This window comes from Pestalotiopsis fici (assembly GCF_000516985.1).
Source record: "Pestalotiopsis fici W106-1 unplaced genomic scaffold PFICI_Scf_2, whole genome shotgun sequence".
In the NCBI taxonomy this organism is placed as follows: Eukaryota; Fungi; Ascomycota; class Sordariomycetes; order Amphisphaeriales; family Sporocadaceae; genus Pestalotiopsis; species Pestalotiopsis fici.
Window position 1 is genome coordinate 870,499 of NW_006917092.1, and position 23,411 is coordinate 893,909.

The 23,411-nt window shown below is 50.6% G+C and overlaps 10 protein-coding genes across 10 annotated transcripts; 3 read left to right on the forward strand and 7 right to left on the reverse strand.

The window, feature by feature from the left end:
• Nucleotides 1-1,940: 1,940 nt before the first annotated feature.
• PFICI_02443 (uncharacterized protein) lies at nt 1,941-3,413 on the forward strand (the record flags this gene model as incomplete). Its single annotated transcript, XM_007831024.1, has 3 exons — nt 1,941-2,139; nt 2,220-2,440; nt 2,526-3,413. 3 exons carry the CDS (start codon nt 1,941-1,943, stop codon nt 3,411-3,413), a joined length of 1,308 nt encoding a protein of 435 aa, XP_007829215.1.
• A 257-nt stretch (nt 3,414-3,670) lies between these two features.
• PFICI_02444 (uncharacterized protein) lies at nt 3,671-5,072 on the reverse strand (the record flags this gene model as incomplete). Its single annotated transcript, XM_007831025.1, has 2 exons — nt 3,671-4,711; nt 4,779-5,072. The coding sequence occupies 2 exons, from the start codon at nt 5,070-5,072 to the stop codon at nt 3,671-3,673; spliced, it is 1,335 nt and encodes a 444-aa protein (XP_007829216.1).
• Nucleotides 5,073-5,477: 405 nt separating this feature from the next.
• Nucleotides 5,478-5,924, forward strand: PFICI_02445 (Mitochondrial zinc maintenance protein 1; the record flags this gene model as incomplete). The annotated part of the gene is made up of 3 exons (XM_007831026.1): nt 5,478-5,535; nt 5,598-5,771; nt 5,824-5,924. The coding sequence occupies 3 exons, from the start codon at nt 5,478-5,480 to the stop codon at nt 5,922-5,924; spliced, it is 333 nt and encodes a 110-aa protein (XP_007829217.1).
• Nucleotides 5,925-6,134: 210 nt separating this feature from the next.
• PFICI_02446 (uncharacterized protein) lies at nt 6,135-7,288 on the reverse strand (the record flags this gene model as incomplete). Its single annotated transcript, XM_007831027.1, has 3 exons — nt 6,135-6,716; nt 6,831-7,164; nt 7,251-7,288. 3 exons carry the CDS (start codon nt 7,286-7,288, stop codon nt 6,135-6,137), a joined length of 954 nt encoding a protein of 317 aa, XP_007829218.1.
• A 1,754-nt stretch (nt 7,289-9,042) lies between these two features.
• Nucleotides 9,043-11,702, forward strand: PFICI_02447 (uncharacterized protein; the record flags this gene model as incomplete). Its single annotated transcript, XM_007831028.1, has 4 exons — nt 9,043-9,341; nt 9,405-9,891; nt 10,008-10,163; nt 10,218-11,702. The coding sequence occupies 4 exons, from the start codon at nt 9,043-9,045 to the stop codon at nt 11,700-11,702; spliced, it is 2,427 nt and encodes an 808-aa protein (XP_007829219.1).
• Nucleotides 11,703-11,795: 93 nt separating this feature from the next.
• PFICI_02448 (uncharacterized protein) lies at nt 11,796-12,926 on the reverse strand (the record flags this gene model as incomplete). Its single annotated transcript, XM_007831029.1, has 1 exon — nt 11,796-12,926. The coding sequence occupies one exon, from the start codon at nt 12,924-12,926 to the stop codon at nt 11,796-11,798; it is 1,131 nt and encodes a 376-aa protein (XP_007829220.1).
• Nucleotides 12,927-13,458: 532 nt separating this feature from the next.
• Nucleotides 13,459-15,645, reverse strand: PFICI_02449 (sterigmatocystin biosynthesis monooxygenase stcW; the record flags this gene model as incomplete). Its single annotated transcript, XM_007831030.1, has 7 exons — nt 13,459-13,697; nt 13,783-14,033; nt 14,118-14,830; nt 14,894-14,950; nt 15,006-15,233; nt 15,290-15,502; nt 15,568-15,645. 7 exons carry the CDS (start codon nt 15,643-15,645, stop codon nt 13,459-13,461), a joined length of 1,779 nt encoding a protein of 592 aa, XP_007829221.1.
• Nucleotides 15,646-17,420: 1,775 nt separating this feature from the next.
• PFICI_02450 (uncharacterized protein) lies at nt 17,421-18,196 on the reverse strand (the record flags this gene model as incomplete). The annotated part of the gene is made up of 2 exons (XM_007831031.1): nt 17,421-18,012; nt 18,081-18,196. The coding sequence occupies 2 exons, from the start codon at nt 18,194-18,196 to the stop codon at nt 17,421-17,423; spliced, it is 708 nt and encodes a 235-aa protein (XP_007829222.1).
• A 1,069-nt stretch (nt 18,197-19,265) lies between these two features.
• PFICI_02451 (Pre-mRNA-splicing factor slt-11) lies at nt 19,266-20,414 on the reverse strand (the record flags this gene model as incomplete). Its single annotated transcript, XM_007831032.1, has 1 exon — nt 19,266-20,414. The coding sequence occupies one exon, from the start codon at nt 20,412-20,414 to the stop codon at nt 19,266-19,268; it is 1,149 nt and encodes a 382-aa protein (XP_007829223.1).
• A 342-nt stretch (nt 20,415-20,756) lies between these two features.
• PFICI_02452 (uncharacterized protein) lies at nt 20,757-22,621 on the reverse strand (the record flags this gene model as incomplete). The annotated part of the gene is made up of 3 exons (XM_007831033.1): nt 20,757-22,174; nt 22,237-22,503; nt 22,585-22,621. 3 exons carry the CDS (start codon nt 22,619-22,621, stop codon nt 20,757-20,759), a joined length of 1,722 nt encoding a protein of 573 aa, XP_007829224.1.
• Nucleotides 22,622-23,411: the final 790 nt, after the last annotated feature.

Below are 23,411 nucleotides of genomic sequence, written 5' to 3' on the forward strand. Positions count from 1 at the left end.
TCGCAGCGAATAAGTATGGCAATATGCTGCTACTAGCAAGCTACGCATGACTTGGCCATGATGTCAAAAACGTGAGATGCAAGTGGTTGATTTGATGCCACGGCAAGCGGCCCAATGGGAATTTGAGCATACGTCTTTCGGTGGCCCACGCGGATACCTGATCCGAAATTGAAATATGGATATCCATGGGACCGCCTAGCTGGGCCCCCGAGGGCCCTATCATTGTGCTGGGATTGCGCTGAAGAAAAGCGAATCGTCAAATTGCCGACGCAGGCATAGCAAACCTGGTAGGGCCGTTTTCTCTTTTCTGGGGCAGTTCATGGTCTCTGCGGAGCCTGTCCTCCACCCGGTTTGCTGCCGGTTCGATAGAAGCACCGACAAAATCTACTGTTGTGGCAGGCTTCTATTGAAGTTGCGATTTACACATACAAATGCATATCTAACTGATTATCATCCGCCGGTTCTTTTTCTCCTTATTTGTACAGAAATAGGGAAAGTCGATATTTCTTCTAATTTCTCTTGGCAGAATGGTCATAAAAACTGCATGGCATTCTTGCGGCTAGTACCAATCGCTAGAAACTGAGTATTAGACATATGGCATGGCCAATGTGCTTGTTCAAGTTTTTATGTTTCCGACAGAACCGGTGCATGCATGATGCAGCACAGCGATTTCACCCTTAGAGAAATGTTCTTTCCAAAAGTCGACGCGGCCCGCAATGGAATCTTTCGCCCTACAAGGATGCCAATCCTATGAATTGCTGCTTAGGTGTTCGCGACCCACAGCCTGCGGATATAAGCCCAATCGACCGACAACATTGAGCGGCGCACGCCGGGCTGACTTTTGTGAACGCGACCTAGATAATCATTGTCTGTCTGTGTTGCGTGATGGAATTCCATGCAACTCGACTGACGCAAGCGGTCAAAAGAGTCTGCTATTCGAGTGTGAGGAGGGCTCCAGATATTTCTGTCTGTATGAAACAAACTGGCCCAAGTTTGGCGCTAATCGTGAATACTAGAGCAAGCGTCAACGTCCTCGCAGGCGGCGGCTACGGTAGGTATGCCCGAGTACGACTAACTTGAAAACATGTAGTTTACTCTCTAGACCCACATGGTGATGAAGATTCAGCATCATCGGCTATTAGTGCAGTTTCGTGCAAGGTGGACTTGAGAGACTCTACGGATGCTCCAGTTGAAAATCTTTGAAAACCTTGGGACCATCGAGTTGCCTCATTTTTTCATCCATCAGACCTCGGAAAGAACGAAAGAAACACTGGACAGCCTCGTCCTTGGGCCTGCGGAAGCAATAGTCCGGGCAGGTCCCAGTCCACCGGGCACGTACGAAGATGCAGAGGACCAGACTTGCGTTGAGTATACTACCGCGAATATGAGGAGTATCCCCGGAACTTGGAAGACCAGAACAAGTCGATATTCCCGGGGCCACCGACAAACCCAGCTACGGCTCTTCCATCCGAATCTTTGCAACATGGTCTATAATCCCAAAAATCCACTTTTACCTTGTATATTATAATGTAGTGTATGGAGACATGCGCGCCCTAGATGTTGATTTCCCTTACCATCCCTGGCACGGAGGGAAATTTTCGCTCTGTCTGCCCTGAACAATGATCGCCAGAGTACGCTGCCATCCACCTGATGGAAAGATAGTTCCAGTGTGCTGGGCCGCGGGGATCATGAGTCTTGTCAATAATGTGCACGTGCCCATGACCAGTGTCTCGGTCCTGAAGTGATTCTCGACGCAAAATGTTCTGCTCAACACTTCAGTGGCAATCATTGTTTAGGCTGGTACAGCGATAGATCTTTTGCTACCTTTCGGTGGCTTTTGCTGTGTGGGAAGAAGGTGGTTCGTCCCATGTCAGTCGGGTCTTGAGTCTGTTCAACAACAACAGAAACAACGGGCACATTGATTCGACTTCAATGCCACGATGGCGGAGGATCTAGAGCAGTTCAGGGCGAGGCTCAACGGAGCTGCAATATCAACCTATATACTCGTCATGTTGGTCGTGCCTCTCAAGTTATGGTGTCGGACTGCTGTATCCGGATGGAAGGGTCTAGGGTTGGACGACTACCTTTGTGTATTGGCACTAGCTTGTGCCAACGTATTCTTCTACATTTGCATGTGCGGTGAGTTTCTCTCTTCCAGACGTGCTGGCGTACCTGCATCTTTGATCCATTGATATGGAGACTAATCATGACCGCGGTAGGCATGTGGCCGTACCTTGCTCGACATGCTCTCGAGGATGTGCCGCTTCCACAGGTCATTGACTTTCTTCGCTTTCTATTTGCTGGTCAGTTGTTCTACGTGATCTCTCTGGCCATGATCAAGTACACTATCCTGGCATTCTACTGGCGGCTGTTTTCGTTGCGAGCAAGAATCCCAATTTTCATTGGCCTCTTTATCGTGACGGCCTGGGCTATATCGATCGTAAGTGCTTTCTCATACTGCTTTGACTTGCTGTCGTCTTCTGCAGCTTGAACTGAGTGTGCTAACTCATGTCCTCGACCCCTAGATCTTCCTGGTGATCTTTACGTGCTCGCCCATTTCTGCACAATGGGATCTCACCATTACAGATTCGAAATGCATCTCCCTGGGGGTGGTGTATATCTCCGGGTCAACGCCCAACGTGATTACAGACTGGTTGATCCTGCTGGCGCCGATCCCATACGTGGCACGGCTACACGCACCACTTGCGCAGCGACTCGTTCTTGCAGGCATGTTCATGCTCGGCTGCTTTGTGGCCATTGTTTCGATCATCCGCCTCACCATTCTCGTCGGCATCCCGCTTTCGTCGAGCGATGTTACCTACAATACCAAGGAAGTCATTGTCTGGTCCACCGTCGAGATCAATATCGGTCTCGTCAGCGCTTGTCTACCGTCCATGAAACCGGCGCTGCATCTGCTTGGAATCGACCGCTTCGTGCCAGGCGTCGCAGGGAGCCCGAATCATAACCAACAGCAACAGCAGCAGCAGCAGACGCCCGGAGCCGGCGTCGGACCTTTCCCGCCCACCATTGGCGCAGCGCCGAGCGAGAGGTCCAAAGGGCCAGGAGGGAAAAAGTCAAAGAGCAGTTTGGGCATTGGGAGGTCACGGTCCCGCAAGACGGTCGGCGTCGGTCTCTTTTCGAGTCTCACCGGGCTGACCAAGCTGGACGACGACGAGTACGAGGATGATAGCTTCCAAATGATTGGGCAAGCGCATGCGCGGCACGGCAAGACGGAGATTAATGTCGAGTCGTCGGGGCGGCGCGGTGGGGATCAAACCAGCGACGAGGAGTCCGAATCGGGACGGGGGCAGAAGCACCTCCAAGTCGATGGGGGCATTAGCGTGCAAAAGGATTGGAGGGTCATGAGGGACGAGAAGAGGAGGAGTCAGCGCGCGAGCCAGTGCATTGGTTAGCATATGAGGGACTTCCACGATGAATTGATGAGACAGTCATGATTGATACGACGGAATTGAATGCTCGCGATATCCATTTGACGCGTGCTTGAGTAGTTATGGTTGCACCATCGTAAATCGTGAGTTGGATTAAATGTTGGCTGGGTAAGAGTTTGACATCTATTCACAACCTCTATTGTTGTTCTATACCATCCCCCACGAGCGTCATTCTACACCAATTCGCCCGTTTCTTTTATGTTTACAACAAGACAAGCCCCTTAAGCCAGGGTCTTGACCTCACCATCCTTGAGCTTGCCGGCGTCGACGAGTCTCTTGGTCTCCTCGGCCCAGACGCTCTTGATCTCGTCGGCAACCTTGAGACCGTTGAGCTTGCCAGCAAGAGCAGCAATCTCATCAGGATCAATCTTGCCCTGGATAATGTCAACGTCACCCAGAACCGAGTCGATCTGGGCGGCGCTGGCGTCACCGCTGCCAGCAAAGTAGTTGGCGTCCTTGACACTGCCCTTGAGGATACGCTTGTTCTTCTTGACGGCGGTCTTGGCAGCCTCCTTGGCCTTCTTCGAGGCCTCGCGGTCCGTCTTTGCCTTTTCCTCGGCCTCCTTGGCGGCCTTCTCCTCAGCCTCCTTCTTGAGACGGGCCTCCTCCTTGGCCTTGCGCTCGGCCTCCTCGCGCTCAAACTTCTTCTTGTTCTTGGCGGCGTGGGCCTCCTGCTTGAAGCGCTTGATACGCTCGTCACCAGCCAGGCAGTCATCGACCAGCTTGCGGAGACGGGCATTGTCCTCGGCCTTCTTCTTCTTGCGGGCGTTCATGTTCTTGCGCTCCATGTGACGCTTCTGGTCACGGTTCTCATTGTCATCGGGCACATCCTCGTCAAGGTACTCAAAGGACCTCCAGCTGTCAAAGTTGTACCAAAAGTTGTAGAAAACGTCAACCTCCTCCTTGGTGGAGTTCTCGCCGCCGAGCTGGGGCACGGGCTGGATCTTGCTGAAGCGGGACTCGGACTTGAAGACTCGGCCCCAGGTCTTGTAAAAGTTCTTCTGGGCCTCCTTCTTGCTCGGGGGCTCAACATCGGCCTTTTCGTCGACCGAGTCGAACTGGCGACGCTTGACGGGGTCGAGCAGGACATCGGTGGCCTTTTGGATGCACTTGAAGAAGTTGTCGTCCTCGGTGGCACCCGAGGCAGCCTTCTTGTCGGGGTGGTGCTTGAGGACCTTCTTGCGGTGGGCACGCTTGATCTGGTCCTCGGTGGCCTTCCATCGGTACTTGGTTATACCCAGAACCTCGTAGTGATCTTGCGACTGTAGTTATAGAACGTTAGTATAGCTCCCATTGTGTGGTCTTGAGTGGGGAAAAAGCCCAACATACCTTCCAGTCCTTGGCCTCCCGCTGGAGCATCATGGGGTCCTCGGGCTCGCTGTCATCACTGTCGTCGTCCTTCTCAATCTTCTTGGCGGCATTCTGGGCCTCGATGCGGTCGTCCTCGGAAAAGGTGCGCTTGTGGCGGGCACGACGGGCGTGGGCCAGGAAGTGAGGGCCAACAGGCTCAATGGTGCGCTTGGTGGAAGTGGTGACGGAAGCAATGGGCTTGAAGTCCTTCTCTGCCGACCAGCCCTCGGGGAGGGTGGGGAGGGGCTTCGAAACAACAGTAGCGGAAGCCATCTTTTGTTCTTTGTTTTCGTCTGCTGTAAACGAACTGAAAGATGATCGCAAGCAGCCAAAAGAGAGCAGCTCGCTGACCGTGGGCAGATTTTGGGGAAATATTTTTCTGACCGATTGGCAGGGATTAGCGCCACAAAAACCACTAGCAGTGGATAACTAGAGAAGCCTTACGCCACACTTGTACAAGGTACACTGTACTTGATAGTGTTCAGCTATCCTCTTGCGCCACGATTTTTTCTCTGAACGACGGGCCTCGTACAGCAACGAAAAGAGCCGGATCGCATCTCGAGAAACAGCCCAATTCTTATGCAATTGGTCAACTTGGAAGCCGCTTTACCAGATTCAACCGTAGACTTGATCCTCTTGTCGTAATATCGTTATTCAAGCGCCCAGTCTTCACACACCATGGCAGCAATTGCAGCATACAGGCATCTGCTCCGCGCAGCCCGCATTGCCTTTCAGGGTACTTATCCCCCTGAACCACGATACCCGTGTGTATCTGCGCATATCTGACCGATATTCCAGGAGACCAACCGATCTTGAACGCAGCGCGCGCCCAAATTCGTACTGGCTTTCGCGAGAATGCATCTCTAGACCCCAAGAGCCCCGAGATTGATGGCCACATTAAACACGCCGAAGACGTGGCAACGATACTGCGAGAGAATGTTGTACAAGGCAGAAGGAGTGGCGACAAGTATAGTACGTCGATCAGAAACATTCGGCTTCGACCAGTGGCTAACACGGTAAACAGAGTTGAGGATACACGAGCACACGGAACGCGGCGACAACGATACAGTCAAGATGGCAGGAGGAAAGACGGTCAAGATCGGTGGTGGCTGCTGCTCCAGCTAAATCTGATTACTACCCTGCGAAACCTGTATCTACATATGAAAGCCTTATAAAGGCCGTGTACAAACTTGTACTATTAGCAACGACATGATACCCTGCTACGAACAACACGCGATCCTAATATCGTCTAGTGATTCTCCGAGCTTCCTTCTCACGAATCTCATCCTCCTTATAACCATGTCTGGCTCACTCTTGGATGAAGTGGACAGGGTGCTACTGCGTATCTTCCATCTTAGGCTGAATCATAGATACACCGTCAGATAGCAGGGAATTAGGAGTCTTGGATTCCAGAGACTCTGACGTGCGCGTGGGATCGCTACCACGGGTGCCTTGTCGTATGTCCCAATCTTCCGTACGTGAGGCCATGCAAAGCAGTCGATCCTTAATCTCAGAGTGGTCATGGTAACGGCACCAATCCAAATTTGGATCAGGAAGACCATGCGGGGTGTTGACACCGTAGTTGGCGCGTTGGAGGACACGACGCAAGATCTCGGCAATGGCCACTCCGGGGAGCGAGACGAGTTTGGCCTGTTCCCATTCACCGTCGTGCATGATGAACGCGGTCCAGTCAATCAGGAACCTGTTTAGAGGGCCATCCCACTTGGCGCGTCGGAGGACTGCGTTGATGAGTGGTGAGTACAACACGACATTGTGTGGTGCGCACAGAAGGCGCTGCCAGGCAAGCACGCAAGCATTGATGAGGGTCGTGATGTTTCCCTGGAGGGCGAAGATGTAGAGATCCAAGACCCGACCCAGAGTGTGAGCTATTGGGTCCCCTGAGAACATGGTATACCACTGAATAACTCATGATTAGCGATCGCCAGGATAAGTCGAGTCATCATCTTGGAAGCATTTTGCCCAGCACAGAAGAAATAGCATGACAATCACGGTCGGACGGAAAACACTTACCGGAGCGATGTCGGCAGGGGCACCATCTGAATCTTGACCTTCAGCTCCCATGTTATACTTTGGGATATTGGCGCACAAATCGAACTTGAGCGCCTCCTCGACATCAATGCGGCCGTTGGTCAGGCCTCTGACCTCAATAGCGCCAGTCTCCAACCAGGTGACAAAGCTCTGCACAGTCTCGAGGCGCCATCCGTGGAACTTGACGGCCGGCATCTCGGCAAGTTGAATAAACACGGGGGCTTTCTTGCAGAGCTGACTCTTGTAGACATAGTGCGTAATGACCCGACTGCCGTCTACCACGACTAATCTAGTGCACTCATCTGACGGAAGCACTCTGCAACAGACGTCTCGTAAGCGCTCGAGAAGGCAAATGATGGAATATTATGTGCATCCGAGGGCTGATAGGAGGGTGTGACTTACTGGTCCTGCTCTTCTTCCTTCTTTGGAAGGAACGCCATGATGGGAGACTCGGTGATTGTGGTGATGCGAGTGGATGCGGCAGATTGCAAAAGATTGCGCCAATTCCAAGGTCCTGCAGTGTGAAGATTTGGAAAAGAAAAACTTGCTAAGCTGGTGCCTGGTAGAAAACCCTCCCAAGTGGTTGTGCTGTGGCAACAACGGAACCTCGCTGGAGGTGCAAACGGCTGGTTGGGTTACTTACGGCGGGCAGGTTTTCAAACACTGAACGAGGCAAGAGCTTGATGAAGGGGGGACCTCCAGACCACCAACATCGCATCTGCTTACTCTGTTAATTTCTTGTCCCAAGGTGATTAAATACTGTAAAGTGACCAGTGCCGTGAGCAAGCGGAAGCGCTTCGCTTCGCTGGATCAGCCTGCATGCTGTTGAAAATTTTGCAATATAAGGTTATGATACCAGCGCCACGACGTACGCCGTGCTTTTCCTCGAATTGATCGAGAGCGCTTCTGACTCAGAGAGAGGATATCGGTAACCATTGCCCCCAGGTTGCTTTGAGCCTCTTCAATACAGTCAACATATTGCGATAACGGTAGAGGCCGTCGCTCGTAACCAGTCGGCTGTTCAGTTTATCTATGATGATAATGGCCGCTGATTTGGTGATTTTCCGCCCTACACGCCAGCAATGAAGTACCGTCATTCCAAGTCGCGATGCAGCATCCCTAAGCCATCCTAACTATTGGACTAAACATTCAAGATTTATCTCTGCACTGAGCATTTTGAATGGTGCCGATACGCCGGCTATGAACAATGCCGCCGACAATCAGGCAACGTGCCCAGTAAATTCCGATGTAGTTGCGCGTGTGATCGAGAACGAGCCTGGCAGAATCGGATTGCCATCATTTTAGTGTGTAACAGGTAGTCTGTTCAGCGCTCTACCACTGAAGTGCCATTCATACGTAATAGGCAGAGGTTCGCTTAAAGGCATTCCCGGAGCACCAAAGTGAATTCTGAAAGCAGACTTCAGCTGCCGTCTTCAATGGGACTGCCGTAAGCCCGGAATGCCATTGATCCGATGACCAACTATCGCTTTCATTATCCGCAACGGGTCTTCAGTATCTAACCTTCGGAGCAAGACATTTCTGGCGTTTCGAGAGAGAGAGAAAAAAAAAGACAAATTAAATAAATAAAAAATCAGTGAGTTCGTTAGTACCGGCAAGATCTTGATTAAATAGATAGATGATGTTTACAAATCCGACCATGATATTCATGATGTTGGATGCATGCAGCGAAATTGTGGTTGAACTTGCTTCAATGGACATGTTGATTATTTCATTACAATGTAGTTTGTAGTTCTTCAGGTCCTTTACTTGTGAATCATGATGTTACTATAATACGGCTAATTACCTAAACTGGCTCCCGCATTATAGCACTCTGTCATCCCATGGCCCACATAGCAGTGAGTCGCTGAGCGACTCGCGCAGTGGGTCTGTGGTGAGTCGCCCGTGGGGCCGTTAGTGAGTCGCACACTGAGTCGCCTATCAAGTCCCTCCTGGTTTAATAAGCGAGTCGACCGTCGGACTGTCGCACCATATGGATATACCGGTGATTCTCTCGCGAGGGTGACATCAAATCTCAAAGCATAGTGGAGATGATTCAGAAATTTCCAAGAAGGGGGGCCAGCACAGCCATGGCCGATGATGCCGCGAACAATGTATATAAGAACAATAACCACGGTATGCCGTCGAGGAACAATACAGAAATCCCATCCTCATGCAAACCAGCAACTTTGAAAAAATGTCAGACTTTGATCGAGTTGTCATTGTTGGCGGCGGCGTGGCCGGCTTGACGCTGGCCAACATGCTCGAGAAACTCGACATTAACTACATCATTCTCGAATCACACAGTGAAATAGCTCCAGCCGTCGGAGCAAGCATTGGCCTATTTCCCAATGGCCTTCGTATTCTCGATCAGATTGGCTGCTACGAGCGAGTTCTTGCCCTGCCCCAGCGACTCATAACAACGTCACATAACCGAAACTCACAAGGCAAGAGCCTCTCCAAGATTTCCAATGTCAGCGAGCAGCTTGAAATAAGGTAGGCCCATCATCATGGTCATCCTTGTCTGACTGGGGCTTTTATGCTGATTTGAATTTGAAGGCACGGTTATCCCGTCTTGTTCTTTGATCGGCAATGGCTTCTCAAGCTCTTGTACGATAATCTACAGCACAAGGAGAGAGTTGCGCTTGGCATGAAGGTTGCCAAGATCCGACTCGTTGGTGGCAGTGTCCAAGTCATCACCAAGGATGGCCAAGTTGTCGTGGGCTCTATGATCGTGGGTGCCGATGGCGTACACAGCACCGTACGTGACGAAATGATCCGTCTTGGCAACACGCTGCGCCCAGGTTATTTTCCCGTAGGCGAGCCGGAACGCGTCCCGTGCTTCTACAGATGTAGCTTCGGTATCGCCCAGCATGTCCCCGGCTATGCAAATGGCGAGTTGAATCGAATCTGGGCCGAAAACTGGTCAGGGCTGATCATATCGGGTCCCGAGGATCGAGTGTATTGGTTCCTCTTTGACCGCCTCCCGAAGCCCAAGTATGGATCGAATATTCCCAAGTATACGAAGGAGGATGAGGCGGAATTTGTAAGTAGCTCGGCTTTTTCCAATTCCCCAGATAAAGCGCTCGGCAAAGTACTACGTCGCCAGCATTTGAATATATACAGAAAACGCCAAGGAGTCAATGCTAATAACTACTCAAGGTCAAAGAATTCTGGGACAAGGCGATTACAGACAAGGTTACGTTCGGCCAAATCTACTCCAAGAAGCTCAGCTCCACTCTGACACCATTACATGAGATGGTCTGGAAGAAGTGGTTCTTTGAACGCATCATATTGCTAGGAGATTCCGCGCACAAGGTGAGTAGAGGATCTTGAAACCAGACTCATGACTTTGTTTCGCTAACTTCTTAGCCCAACCCCATCTCCGGCCAAGGCGGCAATGGTGCCATCGAGTCTGTCGCCGAGCTCGTCAACGCCATTGTGCGCATGCGAGATGCCAAATTAGGTGGTCTGGGGGACTTTGATGAAGCCGATTTTGAAAAGATATTTTCGCAGACCCAGTCAGCCAGACACGAGCGCGAAAAGTATCTCATCGCCGATGCTCACTATCAACAATATCTCAGTGCCCATGAGAACAAAGTCATGTCCAAACTGTTCATGAATGTTCTTGGGCCACTGGGAGGAGACGAAATGTTTTTCTCAATACTTGGAAAGCCATTTATTGACGGTGCCAGGCTGGAGAAGCTGCCGATCCCTTCCCGTAACCGGGCGGTTCCCTTCAATGATGAGCTTCCAGCGCGACCTCTGAGTGGCGCGATAGGTCAAGTGGCGACAGGATGTTTCAGTGCGGGCATGCTCTCTCTGATCTGGCTTGCGAGCAAGTCAATGCGCCTTCCGGCTGCAGGCCTCAATGACTGGACCGGACTGACGGCCATTTCACGGCCCTGGTCAGGCCTCGGAGGGGGTCTGTTCAAGGCCATCATGTCTGCCTTTTCCTATCCCCTGGAAGGACAACCGCCTGCGAGCAGAGTGCAACTCATATACTTCATGACGCATCTTGCAGCGCCCATCTTGTCATACACTGTCGACGGACACCGAGCTTGCAATCGTCTACATCCTCTCTCGCTGCCAAGTGTTTTCCTCGGCATCATGCAAGTCCTCGGTATTGGCTATGTTGCCCCCACGCATGCGCTCCTCGAAGCTGCTCAGGGTGACAATTTGCCGACCACCCGCTTCATCTCGCCAGAGACTAGTGAGGCTTTGCTGCCGGCTCTGGCTCTGGGATACGGACTTCCTACAGCCTTGATGCTGGCGCCTGGGTTCACCAATTCAGTCAAGCAGAATATCACTGCCATTTGGCAGTTCTCGCCGCTCTTTGTGCCAGCCCTGACCTCTATGTGGAGACGTTATATCGGTAGACGGCAGTCGCGACAGCAGGTGCCGGGGCCTGAGAAGGGCGATGCGTCATCGCAACGAAAGGATGTTGCTGACGCAACACAAGCTCTGAAGAGGGAATATCTCTGGACTGCTGGAGTCCAGGCCGCGGTACACTTAGCGACAATGGCATACGCCTGTTTCGGCCGGGACATGTCTGTTGCTGACATTTTTTTCCGTGTACCAAGTCCTTTCAAGGCAACATGGAATCTGCCGGATACAGGAAGCCAGATCGCAACGTTCCTCAAGTACGATTTTGGGATCGCCAGCTGCGCATGGCTGGTCAGTGGACTGTATTCGACGTGGGATCTTCGCCGTCGTGGCTACGTCACAACCAGAGAGGCCGCAAAGGCTGCAGCGGGCATCTGTCTCGGTCAGATCTTGGTTGGTCCCGGAGCAACGTCGATGCTCTTGGCATATTGGCAGGAGGTAACCTATGCCAGACTGAGCACTCGTAAGTAGTTCAGTATCGTGGAAACGGCGCATGTGCTGGATGGCGACCGATTTTATTTGCGGATTAGATAAGGATTCCTGTACTATTACGCCTCTCATTTGTTAGATAGACAATAGATGCTCTTCGGGTACCAAAATGCCCGAATCAAGGCCATCGACGAGCTCTGGGTATTGAGTCCAGAACCTCCCAAGAATACCCCATCCACTTTCTTGAGTGAAGCGACGATGAAATGCCTCGTCTAGTTGTGGTTCGCCGTCGTTCTCTCGGCTGATGAAGCTGCTGTTGAAAGATTCACGTACGCGCACAGTGCAGCTTAGCAAACCAAAGACATCTTCAAATGCATATTTACCCATGTTCAAGATGAGCCGATCCCGAAGAGATGGCCAGATGATGGCAGCAATGTAAACTGGGTGCTCGATGCAGAGCTGGCAGGCAGTCGGTCGCATATGAGGTGGTATAGCCGCAAAAGATTCCTGGGACGGAGCTATGTACCATCGGAAGAATAGATATATGAGCCAGGAAATGGCGAACCTTTCCGGTGGCAGTATGGGATAGTGTGCTAGAGCCGAGACAATGAGATTGGCGAGCTCGTTGCGCGACCCGCCAAACAGAAGATCCAGCACCTTTGGCGTTGGTGGCAGAGAGTCGGCAATGTTTGGGGTCGACTTCAGACGGTCGACGACGAAACTAAACCTGTCGTTTTGTAGCAGGAGTCTGGGTGGTGGCACGGGAGAGCGGGACATGACTGGGAGTCGCAACCATGCTGGCGAGTCCAGTAGCTTGGTCAAGGGATCTAGAGCAATTGTGATCATTGGTATTGCCGCGTCCACATGGCTTCGAGTGGACTGTGCCCGGCGCGGCTCGGAATTGGACTCCGGAGCTAGTGAAACTGAGGAATCGGTACGCGCGGGATGGTCTAGGTTGTCTAGACTGCCGGGCGACGCACTCTGGGCCGGTGTGTGGTCTCGTGAATCTACATCACTTGTGTTCTGGCCAAAGGCGTGCCCAAGGCGATCCTGCCCAAGACGATCCTGCTCTAGGCGTATGCTCCCCGAGGATGAACGCGGGTGCGTGGCTGTGGCTAGCTGGAGATCTTGCTCGAGGCGCTGCACTCTATCCTCCAGAGCTGCAATGTACTCGCGTTCACGGCGCCGCTTAGTCCTCTGGTTGAGCTTGTCCCGCTCCCGCTTTCGCTGAGATGCACTTTGTTGCTCAGTCTGTCGTGTTGCCATTCTAGTCTTGTCCCCTCATCGTTTTGAGTGTTTAGTGTTTGAAAGCTCGTGTTGCGCAGAATGCGTCCCCTAAGAATTGGTGGCCGATACCCGCGCTGGGCATTTTGAAGAATGCCGGTATCCATACTGCCGAAGCTTAAACGCGAGACTACCAATGACATCGGATCTCCCTGTTTTAGCACATTTCATCACTGGTCTTCCAAATGGCTGATTCCGTTACGAGCTATGACCTGTGTGTTTCAGTGTTCGCCAGGGCCAAGATCAAGGACAGAAAATCGGCTTTTGACATATGGACCCTTCTTCACGTTTGTACACTTACATGTGTCTGCCCCTTTGGGATCGTCAGGTACAAACGCCGTTAAGCTTGAATGCAATTAAGCCAGAAACGGGATGGTACGTGAAATTACTGCGGACCAGGGACTTTTCAAAGCGGAGAAAGTACCAGTATTGAATTGCCCCTTTATGTCAATATCTCAGCCCACCCAATTGCACTTCTTGATCCCGTGCATATTCATCAACCAGCAACACCATGCTAAGTTCTATTCTCAATTCCATTTCCAATTCCATTGCTAACTCCATTCTTGACTCCATTCATTGCCTCGACCCATTTTGGATCAATGTTTGATGGCTGAATGTACTCCGACAGATCCGCTCCCTTATTGTCCTGAGAGCGAGGAGGGTCAATGTGCCCCATTCCAAGGGACGCGAAAGGATTATCGTGCACATAGCTGATATCATAATCCTCCCATCGAGGATTAATCACTACCTGAGCTTTGCGGTGTATTAGCACCAATTTTGCCAGGACTCGGAGAAGAAAGGACTCTTTGCGCCTAAAATTCCACGACGCGAGACTTACTGAAATGCAATGACGACCCTGGCCACACTGCGTTGATCCTCCCCGTGTCATTGTTCTTATACCAAGATCGGCAGCTGTCCTTCCAGACTGTGTATTTGTACCATTCCTGAGCATGCTCGTTGAACTTGTCGGTCACATATTGCTTTGGTGCAAGGCTCTTGATGCAGTCGCGCTGCATCTTCTTGATATACATTACGCAGTATCTCGAGACGTACTCCAGGGGCCCCATGACGCTGCCGTTGGCAATAGGCCTAGCAATGGAGCAGATCAGCCATCATTTTTCTTTGTACAGAAGGGGTCATCCCGGTGATTTTAGGACAGTAGACTCAACTTACCAAGTAGGACCAATGAACATGAGATAATTCGGCATGTCTGGCACCGTGAGACCCATGTACGCTTCTGGCTGGATCGCCCACTTTTTGGAAAGAGAGACTCCATTCCGCCCAATGACTGGAAACCGTGGTCGATAGCTTACATCGAAACCAGTAGCGAAAATGATCGTGTCCACCTTGCGCTCTACGCCGTCAGCTCCCTGGACGCCTTCTGCGGTGATTCGTTCGGCGGCGGTGAAGTGCACGTCAACGTTCTCCTTTCCAATGGCGGCCATGTAAGGGTCACCTGGCGTGAGACGGCGGCAACCGACATCAAATTTCGGGGTGTAGCCCTGTAGAAGTCGCTCATCTTTGATGTGCTCAGCCATCCACTCTCTGCAAAAGTCTTGAGCAGCCTGCTGGTCTTTAGTTTTCGTATAAAAGACGTCGGCCAGACCGTTGATCTGATCTTCAATATTCTTGGCATGAGCAGCCAGCTCGGCAGGATCCCTGAATTTCTGCTTGTCATCGGACGAGTACTCATGGTTTTGCCCGTAGTTGTTGGCAATCTGCGCAAACCACACTCCGGTCCTCACGAAAATGTCCATGTGTTTGACGTGTGGCTGCATGGTTGGGACTGTCTGGACAGAAGATGCACCAGATCCAATGACTGCCACGTTTTGTCCTTTCCACTGCTCTGCTTGGTAGTCGCGATCCCAATCAGCAGTATGAATAACCTGTTCGTTTAATCAGTGAATGATCTGGTAAATCTCCTGCTGTGCCCGCTTATAGTGACTTACTCTGCCTTTGAAAAGCTCTAGCCCCTCCATGTGCGGCTTTTTGAAGTTATTCAGTACCTGTGGCAATGTTATCAGCACCAAGCATGCGCACATTGCATTCGGAGCTACCTACCCCGGAACCATTGAACAGGACGTCACATTCGTCCTCGAAAATGGAGGATTCCTTGCCCGGTTCTTCTTTTTGCAGCTTGACCTTCCACGTTCCGCTGCTCTCCTGCCATTCCGCAGCAATCACCTCGGTGTTAAAGGTCATCTTCTCTCGAAGGTTGAAAACTTCACAGACCTTGTCGAGATACTGCCAGATATCGGCAGCATAGGAAAAGAATCGCGGCCAGTCGGGCTGTTGTCATCAAAAGTCAATCGTAGCAAGAAGTCTTGGAAAGGGTGTTGACACACATTGGGCGCCCACGGAAATACATAGGCATGGGAAGGAATGTCACATCCGCAACCAGGATATCGATTCTCGAACCATGTCCCGCCAATGGTTTCGTTCTTTTCGTAAATCTTGAAGTCGACATCTGGACACTCCTTTTGCATCTTGTAGCCCATCATGATACCCGAAACACCAGCGCCGATCATGATGACCCTGAGCGGGCGGTTATTGGGGTCCTTGAGACTATAGTATCAATACAATGATCGGAGCTGATATTGACCGTTTGAAAACGAGAACGTACATTGAACTTGATGTTGGGGATGTGGTACCCAGATGATCCTGGGACTGAATAGTCCCATTTTCCTCCCGAGTCCAGCATTGCGATGAGCAGTAGATCAAAACTTTCAATATGTGATGAATATTCAAAGCAGCCGCCGGTAGAAGAAATAATTGCAGTCGCAAAAATATAGTGACTATTGCCTTTTCACTTTAGCAATAATCAACAACGTACGAAACAACGATGAGATCCTTTTGGAAAAAGGTCAAGAGTTCGCAATTGAAACGTTATACATGGCATTGGGTGGCCCATATTTACTTTGACGATCATGACGACTCCGCACAGGATTGATTGCAGTGGAAAGAGGGCAACAAATCACGACACGGATGCGCAGCCTCGGCCCGCGGTTTCCAGGCAATTTTTCAGCTCCTGGTCTATCCTTGTGTGTATCGGACGTATCAGAAACACTCTTTTGCGCTGTGACGAGAATCCCCGTGGCATGATATGGGGGCGTTCGCCCACTGTGACGAATGATTTCTGTACCTTTTCGTACATAAATGTTATATAGCATGTCGGTTACTATACCCGACGCAGCCTGATTGGCTTGTTGAGGAGTTCTTTTAGTTTGTCATGAGATATACTCCACAGATCTTCCCCAATCTTTCCCCGCGTTTTGGCGTTTCGATACAGGTTCAATGCTCAAGACCATCCCGACGGGTGAAGGCATCTCCCGAGTCCCCGAGACGACGGGCAAATAGTAGGATCCGTTCTGCAAAAGAGAGTTCATATAGTGTACGAGTCATTGATCAATTCTACAAGGCTATATAAGCTACCCAGACAGTGAGGCAGGAAGACAATGTGGGTCACCGGCATATAGTAATGTGTAGAGTTGAAAGGCACTTAGATAAACCAAGACCACTGCCGTGATCAACTTTGGAGACAAAACATCTCCCTTTTTTGCTTTTTTCTCCTACTCCTAGCGTTGTTTCTTTTACCATGTCTTCACGCGCCAAGCTATTCTATGCACAAAACAATGTTGCGAAGTGGCGATTGCAATACCTAGGTTGGTTAGATTGCACGATTTGCCCCGGCAGACTCCAGATCGAGCGGGGTCAAGAACAACACAGACACCATTTCTCCAAAAAGAGGCGCCTGCAAAGTGATTATCACTGTACGCAAGCCTAAGTAGCCTAACAATCATTTATCATAATGGATTTAAACGCTTTGCATTTCTCACGCTATTATCCACCTGTCTAACACTGTTCGTGGTTTAGTCAGTGACCTCTCGTAAAGCCATTGAAGAAGTCCATATGGTACAGCGCATGCCTGTATCGCGAGATCATACCACGGGCGGATACCGCCTCCTCACCTCGCTGTTATAGTACCGTTGACTGATTCTACCCATCTTGATCTCTGGTTGTGTCGATGGGCGAGGACTTCTGCAATCCCCCAAATCCACTCGAGACTGCCTTCAGACGCCAGTCGTCGAGATATCATGGGAAGCCCAGCGCAAGCTTACAACGGCAATTAAGAAGGTCAATGGAGGAATATAGAGTCTGGAGAAGATCCAATAATTGAATCGCTGGGGCAAGCGGAGAGTCATAATGAACATTGGCCTTTGTCAACGGGATCGTGATACATATCACAATGGGCTGCGCAGGGAATCGACCAATTAGACCAGGATCCAGATCCTAACCTCCTTGAACCCTTCTTTTGCTATTCTGTTCCTACTAATAAGCCAAGAACGTGTTTTTTGGACAGTCCAAATCATCTCATGCCAGCTTAGTCAACCTGACAGACGAACAACAACGCAGGTCCATAGTAGGACTCATTGTACCACAATTCAACTAAGTACAGGACGTTGATTTCTTATAAGCTCATGCTGTATCGAGAGACGAGCGTGTCGAAATGAAACTTTTGTCTTCTTGTTCAACAACAATTCCGAAGAAATCGCGCAGTACTTGAATTCGTTCACTTTCTGATTCGCATACTTTGACCAGACCATGCTTGCCGTCGCGATACTCTTTGAGCTTTGCTTGATCTAGAACCACCTTGCCGACAACATCACATTTGTCATCGTCACTCCGCAAGAACTTGACCACAAGAAGCTGCGTCGTAAGGGAGCACTGGGGGCTCTTGCTAGTGAAGAAGTTCAAGAAGTTCATCACTTCGAAATCCTTGTGAGTGAATTCTATCTCGGTGAAAGCGTAGACATCGTTCCACATCTGTTCCGGGCTGTTGCGAATCTGATATACCCAGTGTCTCTTCATCTGCGCATCCAGGTCGTTGTGTTGTAGGCGCATGTCCTGTGTTCCGATATTGTGAATGACGTAGCCGGATGAGCTTGTCCCCTGGAGTTCCGAACTAGGAAGTGGGAGAGGGCATCGTGGACCATGGCCTCCATATCCGACGTCAACAACGTAGCGAGTTTTGTCTTCAGGTATAGTGACTATAATGATAGCATGCTCCCTACAAGTGTAAAGTTAGAGACGGATTACGCGCGACAGTTCAACGCAGTGTAAGTGGAATACACGAACCAACCAGACCAGCCAGGATTATGACTTTGATGGTTTCTGTACAAGCGCGCGCCAGTCATGTACGTCTCGAATCCCAAAGAACATAGAATATGATTCAGGAGAATGTTGTTCTCCATGCAGTAACCCCCTCGATGCTTTCCGACAAATTTGTCGAATATGTCCTGGACTCGCAGCGAGATGCACTTATCTTGGGAATAGTGTAGGGAAACATTCTCGTATGGGAATGTTGTGATGTGAGCAGCTTACAATGTCGTGAGTAACTCTAATGTTAAGGAATAAGTCTTGTCCACGTAAAGCTTCTGTGGCAAACGAATGTATTCCAAGTACGTAGCAACTTCTTCGGCCGTCAAGGCCTCCTGCACCAATAGAGCCATAATAAATGCTTCGTGTCAATGGAGTGACTCACAGGGAAAGTGAACGACCAAAACAGTAAAGATTTTGTGAAAGGCCAGTGTAATAACTGCTTGTCAAAGAAGTGTTTTCTCCGGCTTCGGACGTCCTATTATGGCAGGGCTATGCTTTTTCCAGTGTGAAGATAGAGATGGGCTTAGGTATGGTGTTTAATGTATACCTACATGAGTCATCAGCTTGCGTACACGTAGCTAGTCATAATTAATTAGAACATCGGCAGCATAAATAAAACAAGAACTCGCGGCTGGACCTTCCTAAAACACGAAAGCGGCCTTTTCGCAAAAAGATCCCATGTCGTGCACGATCCTATTACATGCATGTGTATTGTTGGATTTCATGAGCCGTAGTGTTGAACCTGCTTAGTCGTGTGATGACCTTGAACATGCATCAGACACGAGAGAGGTAATGATAGCCCGTTGCAACGACTCCACTTCAGTGCTAGCTCTAGACTCATGTTCATTTAACTGCAAGAGTACATGCTCGTAACATAGTAGATTTGCTTCGACGTAGACAAACACATCTCTGATTCGCATAGACACTTGGTCATATTGTAAGAATTGTAGTAAGCCGTCCTGTATTCTTCTGCCTTGATGTCTGGGCGGGTGTTCATTACAATACAGTCAGTTAATATTCACGAGCAACAAGTTAAGTCTGAACATCGTAATGTGATGGTATCAATAGTTCAATTCACCCAAGTACAAAGGGGCGGACGATGCCGGTTCCTGAACGCCTAGCAATGCAAATGTTTTTCGCTGTAACCTTTTCATACCCTCATTATTCACCCGCCAAGCTGGCATAATTCACCTCACTGGCCCCAGGGGGTGCAGCAACAGGAGCCATGCTCTCCATGTCTTGCTGTGCTTGTTGTCCCTCTCCACCTTGAGTCAGCGCTCGCTGGCCAGGTCTGCCTGCAATGGCCTTTTGCTTCCTGACGTCACCAAAAGCGCTCCGCCCGTCCCTGATCATCTCGGCGCGCTGCTCTCTGTTCATGGTACCAACAGCCTTGGGTACACTCCACCTGACTCTCAAGGGGCATCCAGCAATGACAGCACGACCTTGGCACGCCTCTGCAGCCTTTTCAGCTCCCTCTCGCGTCTCGTAGTTGATGAAAGCGCAATGCGACATGTGACTGCACACCAAACTCTTGATCTTTCCGTGCTCTTTGAAAAAGTCTCTAATCTTGTACTCTGGCAGATCATCTTCGACACCAGTGATGAAAAGTGACATGATATTCCTGTCCTGGGGTGGCAGCCAATCTTGAGGGCCGGGTGGTAGTTGCGATGCTGCTGGGAATGGTCGTCTGTTGCCTCCTGATCTAGGTCCTGCTCCCGATGCGGCGGCGGCCCTGGAATCTCGTGTACGAATGGGCCCGGGGCCAGCAACGCCAGCGCCAACAGCGGCGTCACCGCCAGAGCTCTGCGACGCGCTGCCGTCTTCGATGGCTCGGCCCTTTCTGAAATACGGCTTGCTCGCGGCGAGTCTTCTGAGCAGCTCTCGTGCCTTTTCGTCCGTCTGCTCGTATTGTTCGGTGCCTCCGCGTCCTTCCTCGATCTCCTTTTCCTTGTTCTGTGCAAAGTATTCCCTGTTGACCTCGCTTCCGGGACCGGGCGCAACCATCTTGAGCGCGGCGTCGCGCACCGCGACGGGCAGGCCGAAGCTGAGGTCGAGCATGCAGGTCTGGCAGCAATTCTTGAGGCGAGCGCAGGTGAGGCAGATGTTGGTGCGCTTCTTGCGTCCGTGGGCTCTGTCGGCTGACCAGGCAAAGACGGTAAAGGGTCGCGTGCAGAGCTTGCACTCGGCGCCATAGTCCTCCTTGAGCATCTTGACGTAGGGGTTGTCGGGCAGACAGTTCTCGCAGACCGACGGGAAGTCGGTGGACTCCCAGCCGGATCGGTTCAGATCTTGCTTGATTTGAGGCGGCATGTTGCTATGGGTTTCTTGTCTTTGCGACAAGTGTTTGATGTCCCAAGAATTTGGCGAGCTTGAGGTTGTCGCAAGGGTGGCGATTAGCTTGACGTTGAAAATGTGGCTGACAAATGATAAGCAGTCTGGCAGCTTTTGGAAAGTGGCTGGTGCTAGCACTTTTAGCTGCATGTATGCCAGTAAGCCCGTTAGAGGTGGGGGCCAATACCTATTCCCTAGCCCCCAGTGCCGCCTTGGTCATGGCTAAGACCAAACAATTCTAATCTTCCTGTGATCAGATGGCAGATGCAATTGCTTGATTTCTTCTTGATGGTATTCTTGATGATACTTCTAACTCGCTAGTTAGAGTTTGGCCTGGACTCTATCAACATCGCTGACGCATAGGCCTCTACTTCTATCCCCGTTTCGTTCCTGTGCCTTCAAGACTCGTCTCAGGAGCTTTCCAGTCCCGTTTCTCGGCAACGACTCGGTAAATTCTACCTCTACGAGCCACTTGTATCGGACTTTCTTCTGCTTGACCAGGTCAATCAATAGTTTGCCCATCGCGCCGCTTGGAGCAGTCCCGTCTTTGACGACGACATAGGCTTTGGGCCGTTCACCTGAGTATGGATCTGCGATTCCCAACACGGCGCATTCTTCCACGTCTGGATGCCCCATCAGGACATCCTCCAGCTCGGCCGGTGGCACTTGAAGCCCCTTGACCTTGATCATCTCCTTTATTCTATCTTCTATATAGATCAGGCCGTCTTCGGTTATGTGCCCTACGTCGCCAGTATGGAGGAAGCCATCCGCATCAAATGACTCTTCTGTTGCGGCAGCGTTCCCAAGATAGCCCATGGCAATCTGTGGGCCAGCTGCACAGATCTCGCCCGTTTCACCAGGTTTGAGCAGCTTGTTCGGATCGTCCAAAGATATGACCTTGGCCACCGTGTTCGCCATAAGGAGACCGCCGCTTCTGGCATATTTGAAGTCGAAATGCGAAGGTGGGTGGGAGGAAATGCACGCAGTTGACTCGGTGGCCCCGTAGCCCTGACGAAACCCGGTCTTGGGGAACTTTCGGTGCAGTTGCTCGGTAACCTCTGGTAGACACGGTGCCGATCCAGACGACCAACGCTTGACTATGCGCCTAAGATCTGGCAAATACTTGTCGACAACTGGATCGCGAACGATGCGCACAATGATGGGTGGGACGAGAATCAACTCCTCCATCCGGTACTTTATGATTGATTGAAGCATTGCGTCCATGGTGAACTGAGGGAGCATGATACTTTCCCCGTTCATGAATACTGGATAGGTGCAGAAGCGTACCAGACCAGTAATGTGAAAGAGTGGCATTACTGCGAGAATGCGATATCGTCCATCCTCTGGCAAGACCTGAAGCTGTCGAAGCTGGTGACACTGAGCAATCACATTATGATGCGACAGCATGACAGCTTTCGGGTGGCCAGTCGTGCCAGAGCTAAAGTTCAAGTAGCCGCAAACGTCCTTGTTTGTCTGGCCCCCTGGAATTCTGAAATATGGAACCGGGCTATACCTTTCGCTATCGTACTGAGCAATCAGATCTTGGACGCTAAGATAGCCCGGTGCCGAACCCTCGAGCAGAAAGACATGCTGTCTGGGAATGCCTGCTTGAGTGGCGGCATCCACTGCAATCTCTAGAGAGCTGGGTAGAGTCATGAGAATCTTTGCTTCTGCAGTCTTGAGTGCATATGCCATTTCTTCCACGGTATATGATGGCGATGCACCATTGACACGGGCCCCTGTATAGACAATGTCAATATGTGAATCCCGTTTCTGTACTCAAGGATTCGTTGCCGCTGACCAATCCTCACCGTTGCCCACATGACTACGGGGTACCATATTGTGTTTGTGCTGAACAAGGACACAGTTTGGTCCGGTGCAAGGCCATATTTGCGAGCCAGAACCGTGCTCAGCTTGGTAGCAATCTCCTTGACGGCAGCAAAGTCAAGCCGCTCCCCGGTGATGGCATTGCTATAACCGCCAAGCGCCAAAGGCTTTTGTTTTTGTTGTAGCGGAGAAAAGTCTCGAGACTCAAAGGCCCATTCCCAGGATGTAATTTGCGTTGGTACTGCGATTCATAGGGTAAGCCAAAGTAAGTTTGTACCTGCCTGACTTTCGCATTTAAGCTTTGGAAGGGTGCCGGCCTTACTGTCGAGATTAGGGTGCCGCGATACCCAAAGAGTCATGTTGCCGAGTTAAATTGGATTATGTGGTATGCGAGTTGGAACCTCTTGCAAGGTGACTTGTAGATATGCTGCTATACAGGGCCAAGAAATATCGAATGTAGATAATCCTCGTGTATCATCGCGACTCTCGTCAATGAGCACCTCCACATAGTGACGTGAGGTACCCTACCACTGGAAGGCGGGGGGATTGCCTCGGCAATATTATTAATAGCACCATTCACAGTCGTTTGTCGGTACTAGGTGCTACTGGGAATAAGGTAGTGCAGTAATAATATTTTTTGGGGAAAGTGTCGGACCTGGGGTAGGTCACGAGTAACCAAATTAGGTGCGTTGCAGCCCCGAACGGTGCACTATAACAGTGCCAAGAACTACGCTGTAGCCCTCCGACCATAGGAGCTCAAGCGAAGAGTGACCATATTCCGCGACCTGTTAGAATCATATACACAATGACACAGGAAACACTAGATGAACACTCTAGTGATCCCTTCCATATGCGAAATCCACACGACGAACTGCGAGATTGAGGCGCTCTGGCAGGATACTGAATTATGGATAGCCGCTGTCAATCACACCGTCCTTGGACCAATACCCGCCCAAGATATGTCTGCAAGTTGGGATAATTGTCCTTTGTTTTACTGCTGTAGAAAGAGAATCAGCGGCTTCTACTTTCATAGATACATATATATATATAGATATAGAGATGATATCAGTTGCTATTCCTCTTACCTGTCAGCTCGTGAGGACAAGACGCCGTCTCGATCCACCTTTTGTTGCAACAAAAAAAAAGAAA